The 14,272-nt window shown below is 46.3% G+C and overlaps 1 protein-coding gene across 1 annotated transcript in view; it reads left to right on the top strand.

The window, feature by feature from the left end:
* The first annotated feature begins 641 nt into the window (after positions 1–641).
* Positions 642–14,272, top strand: part of LOC121545444 (F-BAR and double SH3 domains protein 1-like) — a 39,652-nt gene continuing 26,021 nt past the window's right edge. The window contains exon 1 of the mRNA XM_045206592.1: positions 642–722. Within this exon, the coding sequence (XP_045062527.1) occupies positions 642–722 (81 nt within the window). The remainder of the gene's footprint in view (positions 723–14,272) is intronic.

Consider the following 14,272-nt stretch of genomic DNA (forward strand, 5'->3'; position numbering starts at 1 on the left):
ACATTGATGCCACACACGCACACCATCACATATGATGCTGCTACTCTGTTTATTATCTATGCACCCCTACCTACATGTACATATTACCTTAATTACCTCGACTAACCCGTACTCCTGCACATTGATTTGGTACCAGAACCCCTTGTATTTATCCTCGTTATTGTTATTTTTCTTATTTACTTTTTTAAAACTCTGCATTGTTGGTTAAGGGCTCGTACACTGAACAAAAATATAAACCAACAGTTCATACAGTATCAGGAAATCAGTCAATTGAAATACATTCATTAGGCCCTTATCTATGGATTTCATATAACTGGGAATTGTGACGCTTGCTGAGTATACGAAGAGGCAGGACACAGACGCAGGAATTAACAAGGTCAAGGTTTACTTAACAATGAGCAAGAGAAATGACAAAGATAGCGTAAACGAAACACAAAGCTTAACAATCACACACACACAACATCATCCAGAACAGTCCAGGGCTAAATAGGGGGTGGTGATGAGATGATGAGATTGCGGTGCGCTGAAGGTGATTAGGGTGCGTTGGGTTTCCATTCCGGTGTTGCCGAGGTGGTGTGCTCAGACCGGTGGCTCAGTAGACCGGCGAATCAGAGCGCCGGAGGGGAGCAACGGGAGGAGACATGACGGTATCCCCCCCGGACACGCGGCTCCAGCCGCTGGACGTCGCCGGCCAAGAGGACGACCCAGAGGACGAGGAGCGGGCCGGTCAGGGCGGCGACGGTGGAAGTCCGAATTAGGTTGGGGTCCAGAACGTCCCCAGCCGGAACCCAGCTCCTCTCCTCAGGACCATACCCCTCCCAGTCCACCAGGTAATGGAGCTGTCCCCCACGGAACCTGGAGTCCAGCAGGTCCCTCACTGCATACGCCGTCAATGTCCAGGGGCGGAGGAGGCGTACCCCGGGGGACGGCATCCGCCAGAGGACCAGGAACCACCGGCCTGAGGAGAGACACATGAAAAGTGGGTGAGACACGGTAGTGAGAGGGAAGGAGCAGCCGGTATGATACCTCATTTATCCGCCGGAGGACCTTAAAACAGCCCCACAAACCGGGGACTCAGTTTCTTGCAAGGCAGGCGGAGAGGGAGGTTTTTTGTGGACAGCCAGACACGATCCCCAGGCTGGAATACAGGGGCCTCACTGTGGTGGCGGTCGGCTTGGTGCTTCTGCCGACGAATGGCCCTCTGGAGATGGACATGGGTGGCGTCCCAGAACTGTCCGGCCCTGTGGAACCACTTGTCGACAGCGTGCGCATCGGTCTGGCTGGATGTCCAAGGGGCCAGGGCCGGCTGGTACCCCAGGACGCACTGGAAGGGAGTGAGCCCCGTGGAGGGGTGAACAAGGTAGTTCTGGGCATATTCTGCCCAGGGAAGAAACCTCGCCCACTGACCCTGCCGGTCCTGACAGTGGCAACGAAGAAACTTCCTCAGCTCCTGGTCCATGTTCTCCACCTGCCCATTCGACTGAGGCCTATACCCGGAAGTGAGGCTGGCCGTGGCCCGGATCTTCTCCAGGAAAGCCTTCCACACTCGGGAGGTGAATTGGGGGCCACGGTCCGAGACGATGTCCTCTGGAAGTCCATAATGCTGGAAGACCTGTTGGAACAGGACCTCAGCGACCTGGAAAGCAGAAGGAAGACCAGTTAGTGGCAAAAAACGGCATGATTTGGAGAACCGATCTATGACCACCATGACTGTGGTGAAGCTGTCAGAACGTGGAAGGTCGGTGACAAAGTTTATGGACAGGTGTGACCAAGGTCGCTGAGGCACTGGGAGAGGAACTAGTTTGCCTGCCGGGGCGTTCCAAGGTGTCTTTGTTTGGGCACATACGGAACAGGAGTTGACGTAGCAGGAGACATCAGAAGCCAAGGTGGGCCACCAGTATTTTTGGGCTAGAGAATGCAGGGTGCGCGTAATACCAGAGTGCCCTGCTGTAAGGGTGGTGTGCGCCCAGAACAGCAGGCGGTCACGGACACTGGTGGGTACATACACGCGCCCCGGAGGGGCGTTAACAGGCGCTGGGTCCTCCTGGGCCGCCAGGCGGATGTCTTTGTCCACATCCCAAACGACAGGAGCAACGATGAGAGACGAGGGCAGGATAGGACACCCCAGATCCTTCCTTTCTCCGGTATGGTGCATCCTGGAGAGTGCGTTGGCCTTCACATTCTGGGATCCTGGGCGGTAGGACAGAATGAATTGGAAGCGAGTGAGAAATTGGGCCCACCTGGCTTGACGAGAGTTCATCCGTGTCGCTGCCCATATGTGCTCCAAATTCCGGTGGTCAGTAAGAATCCGGAATGGATGGACTGCGCCCTCCAGCCAGTGTCTCCATTCTTCCAGAGCGAGGACCACCGCCAACAGCTCCGTGTCTCCAACTCCATAGTTTCTCTCTGCGGGGGTTAGCTTTTTAGAGAAAAAGGCACAGGGATACATTTTCTCTGACTTACCGTGCCGCTGGGAGAGGACCGCACCCACACCCTCCTCCGATGCGTCCACCTCCAGGTTGAAAGGACGAGATGGATCTGGTTGTTTTAGGATGTGCGCTGTGGTGAACCTCTCCTTCAGCCTCTTGAAGGCAGCGTCAGCCTCAGGGTTCCAGGCCAGCTTCTGAGACCCACCCTTAAGGAGAGAGGTGAACGGGGCGGCTATGGAGCTGAAGGACCTGATGAAACAGCGGTAGAAATTAGCGAAGCCCAGGAAGCTCTGTAGGCCCTTGATGGTGGTGGGAACTGGCCATGACCTGACGGCGTCCGTCTTTACTCCTTCCATGAACACCCCCTGAGGACTGATCCGGTATCCCAGTAAGGAGATGGCCTGTTGGTGGAATTCGCATTTCTCCCCCTTCACCAACAGGCTGTGTTCCCGGAGGCGGAGTAGGACAGCTTGGTCGTCCCTGACGTGCTCCTCGAACGTAGCCGAGTAGATCAGGATATCGTCGATGTACACCACCACCACCTGTCTACTCAGCATGTCCCAGAACACGTCATTGACGAAGGACTGGAAGACAGATGGTGCGTTGGCGAGGCTGTAGGGCATGACGCAGTATTCATAGTGGCCTGAGGTAGTGCTGAATGACGTCTTCCACTCGTCTCCTTCCCGGATTCGGATCAGCTTGTAGGCACTCCTCAGGTCCAACTTGGTAAAGTACTGGGACCCTCGTAATTGCTCGATGGCCGACGGAACCAGAAGGAGGGGGTACCGGTACTTGGTGTTGACTGTGTTCAGCCCCCTGTAGTCAATGCATGGTCTCAGTCCTCCGTCTTTTTTGGCCATGAAGAAGAAGCTGGCGGAGGCAGGAGAGGTAGAGCGTCTGATGAATTGATGGTGGGGTTGTGTAGTTTGAGCCAGGGCAATCCCAAGACGATCCGGTGAAGGGGTGAAGTGACGATGTGGAATGACAGCTCCTCGTGGTGCTCCGGTAGTGTGGGAATGGTGATGGGGAGAGTGACGTGCGTAATGGTGCCTGATCCAAGGGGTTTATTGTCCAGTGAGGTGACGTGTAGCGGAGATGGCAGTGGCACGGTGGCAACCCCCATTCAGAGACCAGCTCCTTATCTATAAGATTCCCAGCTGATCCGGAATCTATCATTGCGGTAGAAATGGAAGAGAAGGAATAACCAGTCACCGTTATGGGACCTAAAAACAATGGTTTTGTGATAGAAGCTGACGTAACACTCACGGAGCGGCGATGGGAGTCATACCGCCTAGATAGGGAGCTGCCAGGAGATCTGTGGTCCGTGGTGGTGTAGGGGGTGCTGCCCACCTCCATGGGTGAGGACTCGGAAGCAGGGTGGCTTCCATAGCTCAGATGGGGTGAGCGTCAAGGCTCCGGGAGCTGTTGGGAACGCCGTCTCTCTCTCAACATGTCGTCAAGATGGATGGTCTTGATGTCCTCCCGTAAGCCTCTTCTGAAGGCCATGCGCAGAGCACGCTCATTCCAGATGGAAGACACTGCCACCGTGCGAAAGCTCAGAGCGTCCTCGGACGCGGGCACCTCTCTCTGTTGTAGATGGAGGAGACGCTCACCCTGTCCTTTCCCTCCGTGGGATGATCAAACACCGCCCTGAACCTAGCGAGGAAGGTGGGGTAGGGAAGTGCCACTGCCTCCTCTCCTTCCCAGACTGCCGTGGCCCAATCCAGCTCCTTTACTTTAAGAAGCTAAATCACCAGGCTTGGTCAGATGTATATGCCCCAGTCTGACACGCCAGATAAAGGGAAACCTGTAGCAGGAAGCCTCTACATTTAGTAGTTTTACCATCATAGCGCTCCGGTAGGGCGAGGGTTCCCTTAGGAGTGGGTGAAAGCACGGGAACAGGTGGATTGGGGGCACTCGCCGCTCCCTGAGGTGGAACCGGAGCACTGGGCAGATTATGCAGAGTTTGGAGCACTTCCTGCATGGTGGCGTTCAACTGGGCAAGCACTGGGAAACTCCGGCTGCATCCATTTTCGTTTGGTGTGTAATTCTGTGACGCGTACTGAGTATACGAAGAGGCAGGACACAGACGCAGGTATTAACAAGGTCAAGGTTTACTTAACAATGAGCAAGAGAAATAACAAAGATAGAGTAAACGACACGAAGCTAAACAATCACACACAACCTCATCCAGAACAGTCCAGGGCTAAATAGGGGTGGTGATGACATGATGAGGTACAGGTGCGCTGGAGGTGATTAGGGTGCGTTGGGTTTCCATTCCGGTGTTGCCGAGGTGGAGCGCTCAGACCGGTGGCTCAGTAGACCGGCGAATCAGAGCGCCGGAGGTGAGCAACGGGAGGAGACGTGACAGGAATACAGATATGCATCTCTTGGTCACAGATACCCCCCCAAAAAAAAGGAAGGGGCATGGATCAGAAAATCAGTCAGTATCTGGTGTGACCACCATTTTCCTCATGCAGCGCGACACATCATCTTCGCATAGAGTTGATCAGGCTGTTGATTGTGGCATGTGGAATGTTGTCCAACTCCTCTTCAATGGCTGTGCAAAGTTGCTGGAGATTGTCGGGAACTGGAACACACTGTCATACACGTCAATCCAGAGCATCCCAAACATGCTCAATGGGTGATATGTCTGGTGAGTATGCATGCCATGGAAGAACTGGGACATTTTCAGCTTCCAGGAATTGTGTACAGATCCTTGCGACATGGGGCCGTGCAATATCATGCTGAAACATGAGGTGTCTTGTCACGGTATCTCTGTGCATTCAAATTGCCATCGATAAAATGCAATTGTGTTCGTTCTCTGTAAGTTATGCCTGCCCATACCATAACCCCACCTCCACCATGGGGCACTCTGTTCACAACGTTGACATCAGCATACAGCTCCCACACACGGCGCCATACATGACACCGCCATACATGATGCCATACATCTGCCCGGTACAGTTGAAACCAGGATTCAGCCGTGAAGATCACACTTCTCCCCCGTGCCAGTGCCATTGAAGGTGAGCATTTGCCCACTGAAGTCGGTTACAAAGCCGAACTGCAGTCAGGTCAAGACCCTGGTCGACGAGCACGCAGATGAGCTTCCCTGAGACGGTTTCTGACAGTTTGTGCAGAAATTCTTCGGTTGTGCAAACCCACAGTTTCATCAGCTGTCCGGGTGGAAGCCAGATGTGGAGGTCCTGGGCTGCTGTGGTTACACGTGGTCTGCGGTTGTGAAGCCAGTTGGACGTACTGCCAACTTCTCTAAAACAACGTTGGAGGCGGTTTATGGTAGAGAAATGAACATTAAATTATCTGGCAAGAGCTCTGGTGGACATTCCTGCAGTCAGCATACCAATTGCACACTCCCTCAAAACTTGAGACATCTGTGGCATTGTGTTTTGTGACAACACTGCATATTTTAGAGTGGCCTTTTATTGTCCCCAGCACAAGGTGCATGTGTGTAATGATCATGCTGTTTAATCAGATTCTTGATATGCCACACCTGTCAGGTGGATGGATTATCTTGGCAAAGGAGAAATGTTCACTAACAGGGATGTAAACACATTTCTGCACAGAATTTGTGAAAAATAAGCTTTTTGTGCATATGGAACATTTCTGGGATTTTTTATTTCAGCTCATGAAACATGGGACCAACACTTTATATGTTGTGTTTATATTTTTGATTAGTATAAGTAAGCATTTCACGGTAAGGTCTACACCTGTTTTTTCCCGGCACATTTGACAAATAACAGGACACGCACAGTAACACACAGTGAAATATCTTTAACTGTCAGAATCTACTTAAAATGTCTCATTGTCTATGTCAAATGTCTCAATTGCTCACATTTACTTACCAACTACAGTGGGGCACACACGAGTGGCAGCAAAGGCATGTTTGCTCCTCTGTCTCTTATAGATATCATCCTGACTAATCCAAGATGGCGTAGCAGTGCGGTCGTGTACTCTGTGTGTGTCCGTGTAAATAGCAATTTTTTTGTATTTATTTTGTGTTTTTCGTACATATTTCCCTATCACACTTTTCATCCTTCTACTAAATATACTTTCCTGCAACCCGCCTCACTCAATGTGGAACGGATTCTATTATTGACTTACCGTTTTATCTAGAATCTCCAGTTGAAACTAGCTAGCCAGCTAACTAGCTACTTGGTATTAGCCACCGTTAGCGGTTTTCACCCAGAACATTGGATTTTCTGCCAGAATAACTGAATCACTGGACATTAACACCGGATCGCAACTAGCTAGCCGCAACTGAATGGATGTTGCTGTTGGCTAATCACCACTGCCCCCGAAGCAAGCACTAGTTAGCCTTGTGCTAGCCTCGAGCCAGGCCCATATCCCGGCTATCTACCTCTCTGTCTACCGGACGGGAGTAGCCAGCTAACTAGCTACTTGCTATTAGCCACCGTTAGCGTTTTTTCACTATTGTCCGTGGCCTACACTACCTACCAGCCAGCTCTAGCCTGGACTATTATCGACCAGTCTGCACTGTCTGCACAGCGCGTTATCGACCCAGAACATATCAGTTTTTCTGTCGGAATCACTGAATCACTGGACCTTTAACTCCGGATCATCGCAACTAGTTAGCTGCAACCAAATGGATGTTGTTGTTGGCTAATCAGCCTTGAGCTAGCCTTGAGTCAGGCCCATCTCCCGGCTATCTACATCTCTGTCAACCGGACGGGACCTCCTAGAGTCGACACGGAGCACCGCCGATCCATCACGACTGGTCTGCCGACATAATCGTCTGTGGTTTCAAAAGGCTTCCCATTGCGACGACCACGAAGATCCATCTGCTAGCCCCGGCCCGCTAGCACAAATACCTAGGTGTCTGGTTAGACTGTAAACTCTCCTTCCAGACTCACATTAAGAATCTCCAATCCAAAGTTAAATCTAGAATCGGCTTCCTATTTCGCAACAAAGCCTCCTTCACTCATGCTGCCAAACATGCCCTCGTAAAACTGACTATCCTACCGATCCTTGACTTCGTGGTAAAATAACAACCCAATGTTCATATATATGAATGTTTCATGTGTGTTTCAACCTGCCCCCAAATTAATATAGTTGGTTCATGTTTGGTTTTAACCTGTGTGCCTGGTGTGGATGGAGAAGATCAACATGCGCGCGATGGTGCACACGCGTGGCTGGTGTAGTCAACATGTGTGCGAGTTTGAGTGAGCCACAGGGAGAATGAGGAAGAGAGAAATGGGAGAAACTTTACATGACTCACCAAGGGAGGTGTCTGTTGAATCAGGACACAAGGGTTTTGCACCTGAAAAAGAAAAAGCGAGTTAGAATAGGATTGTATTTGCTTTACAAACGTATATTATTAGAAGCGGTGCTATTTACATTGGCTCCATGGGGCGGCGCACAATTGGCCCAGCGTCGTCCAGGGTAGGTGAGGGAATGGCCGGCAGGGATGTAGCTCAGTTGGTAGAGCATGGCGTTTGCAACGCCAGGGTTGTGGGTTCGATTCCCATGGGGGGCCAGTATGAAAAAAAAAAAAAAAAAAATGTAAGTCGCTCTGGATAACAGCGTCTGCTAAATGACGTAAATGTAAATCTACTTGCACTAAGATCAGGCAATCATGGGCAGCTGAATAGCATGTATTTTGGGGATTCCAGTCTCAGTGAGATCTGATGCAGAGAAAAAATAATGTATGACCATCAGCAAGCTAGTACAAACCTAGCTCTTACCAGGCTGGTTAGTAGGAACCAATGCACATTGAACATCAGAGTATTAAAGAGAAAAAAACTACATTTTGCACACAAAACTTACTGGATTTAAGGAGGGGTGGTTCTGTTCTCTCCTTTCCCTGGGATGTAGCAGAATAGGTCAATTGTAACCGAGTGGGTGGCCAGGCACTGCTGTAGAGGCCTTGCATCAGGACATTGACATGTTTTAGGAACTGTAAAGACGGAGACTAATCGTGATTAACCATTACCTAAGGACTTCACTAAGTTAGACTTAGCCTAGAAAGTACATTGACTATGTTGCCCCTCAGCAATCTGGCAGTCAGGCAGACAGACGGAGAGAGATATAGAGAGAGAGATAGACAACAGAACATAGGCCATTTACATTTCTTAGTCAGCAGGCTGGATAACTTCTGTACTCCTCCCTTTGTTCCCTCCATCTTTCCATCCAAGATAGAAGATTCCTGCAAAAAATGAGAATTAAGAATTGAAAAAGGCAGTTAAGAGGCGTAACGTTAGAATGAGGGTTGAGGGGGAGCAGGGATAGGCAAAATGTATCATATTGTCAAATACAAAATACACAAAAATACAAGGATTCCTGATAGATTAAGAAAAACTATTGGGTGGTAGACGTTTCAAGAACACACACACATATACACACACACACACACACACACACACACACATATACACACACACACACACACACACACACACAGCTAGAATGACACAATGTTGACATGATGACAATCTTTTCTATAAGTTATATTATGATCATCATCTCTCCCCCCTCTCTCTCTCTCTCTCTCTCACACACACACACACACACACACACACACACACACACACACACACACACACACACACACACACACACACACACACACACACACACACACACACACACACACACACACACACACACACACACACACACACACACACAAACACACACACACACACACACAAACACACACACAAACACACACACATTTACTATCATTAACTAAACAGATATTAAAATGTCAAAAAGTTAGCTAGCTAGCTACAACCAATGCCTACAACAGGTAAAAATTAAAACGTACTATGTCCATGGAGGATTAGCCAGAGGTCTAACGTTCACTAGCTAGCAAATCTTTCCTTGACGTTCTTCTCCCCAACAAATCGCTGTTTTACTTACATTTTGGTCATCCCCCCCAATAAAGGGAAAAGGGGAATGGGAAAATTGCACCATCTAACCCTGCATCTATACACTATCCCCAAAAACCCACCACCCCATCCCACTACTTTGGCCTTAAACAATCCTACACCAGGCGACCTGGGAGGATGGAACCTCTTCACTCAAAACTTGCATTCTGTGGAAAAGAAGAAAATGTACAGCACAATAAACAGTGGAATTAGCTATCACAGACAAAATATTATCATTAGAAGCCAACACACACACTAAGCTACCAGATATAATTAATTAAACAACCATTATTTCATTGTACTGACATTTTTGTAAGGGTATCCTGTATTATTGTGCATGTTTATCCTACATGCTGGTAGCCTAGAACAAATGTTATGGAAGTGAATTGGCACTTTTAAATTGTGTGGACTGCAAATACGATCTCTGATAGCTATAGGACCACAGAGACTGGCACACATTTGAGCTTTGAATTACCTAGCAAATTCGATGACTTGGAGGTGAAATATATCAAAAAATAAAAATTGATATTTCATCACCTGCCAAATAAAAACCTCAAATGGCCCTACTCCTGAAAAAGTTAATTGTGCTGGATAAGCTGAAGTGGACTTGGCCCGAGTACCATTAGCCGGAGCCCAGAGTAATATGATTCTGTCAGACTCGGGAAGAGCTCAGCCCGCATGAGTCCATGCAAAGTCCCCGAGTCTCAAACAGAATAGGCCTGAGCCCAGCGTGTTGACTGGGGACAGTATGCCATGAGACTCTAACCCGCTTTGATGCACTCTGACAGCTGTTGTTTATCTACTGTGCTAAACTGAATAATGTAAACCCTGCTAAAGAACATTACTCATATTTTAATAATTGTAATGGTTCTAGTTTCTCATATCCAAATGGGTGCATGGCCCACAAACACTATGCACATGTTTATATAGATTGGTGTCTATTAACCACTTAAGGATCGGACCCTTTTTTTCCATTTTCGCCTAAAATGACGTACCCAAATCTAACTGCCTGTAGCACAGGACCTGAAGCAAGGATATGCATATTCTTGATACCATTTGAAAGGAAACACTTTGAAGTTTGTGGAAATGTGAAATTAATGTAGGAGAATATAACACATTAGATCTGGTAAAAGATCATACAAACACAAAAACATGTTTTCTATTTTTTTTTTGTGCCATCATCTTTGAAATGCAAGAGAAAGGCCAGAATATAATATTGCAGTTTAGGCGCAATTTCGATTTTGGCAAAGATCGATCCAGTGAAACGTTGCAATACTGGACTATTTTGTATCAATGTCACACCCTGACTTATGGGACTCTTGTATGTTGAGTCAGGGTGTGGAGATCTATGTTGTATATTCTATGTTTAGTTCTAGTTGTTCTACTTCTATGTTTGGCCGGGTGTGATTCCCAATCAGAGGCAGCTGTCGCTCGTTGTCTCTGATTGATCATACTTAAGTAGCCTGTTTGTTAACTTTAGTTGTGGGATCTTGTTCCGTGTAGAGGCTTGTATTGTGTTTAGCCTGAGGACTTCACGTTACGTTGTTTTGTTCGTGTGTTTATTCTTTATAATAAACATGTATGCATTTCACGCTGCGCCTTGGTCTGACCCGTCCTTCAACGAGCGTGACAATCAAGTCTGCCCAAATGTGCCGAAATGGTCAATTGATACATTTTCAAGTACATAACTATAGAGAACATACACAAAGTATATGGTAATACAATATAAGTACATTTACATACACCCAGGAATGTCATACATGATGGATCATTAGCTTATACACTAACTTTCACACATCTAGATGGCCGGGCGGGGTGGGTGTGGAGCCAGAGACAGCAGGGGTTCAAACTGTAGAACCCAGTACCTACATTTGAATATAACAATGGATTTTATCAAACAAAACTATGCTACATTTTATCTCTGGGACCCTTACGATGGCAAATCAGAGCAAGATTACTGAATGTAAGTACATTATTTACCTTCAAAGGTGAATGAATCAAACCAGTTGCTGTGATAATTTTTCTGTTGTTGTGCACTCTCCTCAAACAATAGCATGGTCTTTTTTCACTGTATTAGCTACTGTAAATTGGACAGTGCAGTTAGATTAATAAGAATTTAAGCTTTCTGCCAATATAAGACATGTCTATGTCCTGGAAAGTTTGCTGTTACTTACAACAGTCATGCTAATCACATTAGCGCACGTTAACTCAACCGTCCCGTATACGGGACACCGATCCCGTAGAGGTTAATTGAGTAGCTTTTAGATAACTGGTCAGAAGTTCAATCAGATTTCAACCAAAAACCAGATATCAACCAAAATAAGATGTATTTTTCATGACGTCCAAAATATGTCTTAATCTGATTGTGATCTGGTTATAAGACGTCCTGACCAGATTTCAACCAGAACAAGACGTCTTTATCACATCGTATGCCCACTGAGGTTTGCGTGTTATGGACGTGACATGACAAAGGTCAGTAACAGGGAATTTTCACCAGAAATGGCATCAGCAGGAGAAGTTCCGCCCAATAAATATTCAATCCGGGCACACAGAGAAATGTGAGGGGGATTGTGGGAATGTGAGCGGTGAGAACCCTGCTAGTAGAGCGGTAGAAAAAGTTCAGCTCTGCTCTACTTTATGCAAATTGCACATGGCCACTGCTGCCATTCACCAATCAGGTGAGGAGCAGTTGTTTGCTTGAAAATCTTCCGTTCATAAAACATAATTTAGTTCCACCTGTTATTTGTTCCGGGCAAGCAAAACAAAAAAAGATCATCATCACTGTGTCTGGATTCCCCATTCTGTACGATGCCTCTTGGCAAGAATACAAAGACAAAACCAGTAGGTCAATGGCATGTAGGAGATACATAGACCTACATGTAAAATGCACATGAATGGGTACTTTGGGTAAAGAAAATTCTGGCTTTGACTTGCAAACATTTTTGTGCAAATCTCTCTTCACCCGTGATCATCACCTACAATCTCTGCAGTCCTCCTCCATGCTATTGACCTTCTGATGTTGTCTCTGTATTCTAAAATCATTCTCAGCAAATAAACAAGGTAGAATTACAACGCTCCCCATGCCCTATTATTTTCATTTTTAATTAGCCTACACATTTTCAGCTCCTTATTTGCAAGTGCAGTACTGTACCTAGAATACAAGGCAACTAAACACTTTCATATGTCAGAAAATGATTTAAAATCTGGTTAATGGTTAGCCTCATATACATTATTTACTGGTATAATTTTAAATTGAGAACATATAGCTAGCTCAACAATATGCAAACAATGTGTGAGTTTAGCTATTCTCTGCTTCAGATGTTCAATGACAAGGTGATGCATGCCATTATGATAAGATGCTAAATGGGTTCACCAGGCTGATATCCTAAAACAGAGTGACAATCAAATAGAACAGATTGGAGCACTCACAACTGGACAAATAGGTAATGTTAATTTGAGAAAGCAACACAGAAACACATACAAATTAGATCCCCTTGACCCCTTCCCCTCCTTATTGCAGAATTGTGATCTGTGATTAATCAACATTGACACTAGTTCATCTTGAATAATATGTTTGAAGTTAACAATTAAAACAAGTTTAAACATTCAGTGCCTGTAATCTGGTTCAGGTTATTAATCAACCACACATGTATTGATCACATTTGTACAAATACTCTTGAACTTTGTTCTAAAGCTGTATCCGTACCCATTGGATGCAGTGATCAAAATATAGTGGCTATATCCATGAAAGCCAGTTCCAAAAGCTGGGCCTAAAATAGTTTATAAGTGATCATACAAAATATTTTGTTGCGACTCTTATGTGGATGATGTAAAAAATATTTGTTGGTCTGATGTGATTAATAAGGAGCATCCAGATGCTGTACTTCATTAATTTATTAAATTGCTTTTTCCAATTATTGATCAACATGCACCTGTTAAGACACTGACTGTTAGAACTGTTAAGGCTCCATGGATTGATGAGGAATTATGGTTGAAAGAGATGCGGGAAAAAGGAGTGGCTCTCTGTGGTCCTCTGTAGCTCAGCTGGTAGAGCACGGCGCTTGTAACGTCAAGGTAGTGGGTTTGATTCCCGGGACCACCCATACACAAAAATGTATGCACACATGACTGTAAGTCGCTTTGGATAAAAGCGTCTGCTAAATGGCATATTATTATTATTATAATAAGTCTGGCTGCACATCTGACTGGCTGACTTACTGCAAATTGACAAATTATGTGGCTAAACTCAACAAAAGAAGAAGCTGTATTATGAAGCCAAGATCAATGATTAAACACTTTGAAGTACTTTAAATGAAATCATGGGCAGAAAGACACATTCAACTCCATTTTCATTGAATCAGAGGGCTTATTCATCACAAAACCATTCGATGTTGCCAATTATTCTAATGATTACTTCATTGGCAAAGTGGGCAAACTTAGGCAGGAAATGCAGGAAATGCCAACAACGAACAGTGAGCCATCGTATTCATGCATTAAAAAAAATAAAGAAAAGCATTGTAAGTAAAAAATGGTTAAGTTAGTGTGAAAGGTGGATTTTTTTGTTGTTATCAATCAATAATGACAAACCTCTGTCACGGTTCCCTCAGACAGAACCCAGAAGCAGACCAGGACAAGGAGAGTTGAACGAAGGTGAGGGTTTATTACAGATTCAAAAAAGGTGCAGGATAATCCAGGGAACAGAGCGGGCGGCGTGGATGAGTTGTTGAGGGTGCAGTTGTTGGTCCAATGATGGCTCGGCAGCCGCCGACCATCAGGCAGAGGTAGGGTGAGGGTTCCGGACGAGTGACTGGAGATGGAACAAAAACGGAGGTAAGTCAACAATAAACCAACAAGGTACAAAACAACAAAACTAACGCTAGAAGCTCTAGGACTGATACTCAGATAAACCTACTGTTCATGGCTAACGATCCGGCA

This window comes from Coregonus clupeaformis, chromosome 3 (genome assembly GCF_020615455.1).
Source record: "Coregonus clupeaformis isolate EN_2021a chromosome 3, ASM2061545v1, whole genome shotgun sequence".
Lineage (NCBI taxonomy): Eukaryota > Metazoa > Chordata > Actinopteri > Salmoniformes > Salmonidae > Coregonus > Coregonus clupeaformis.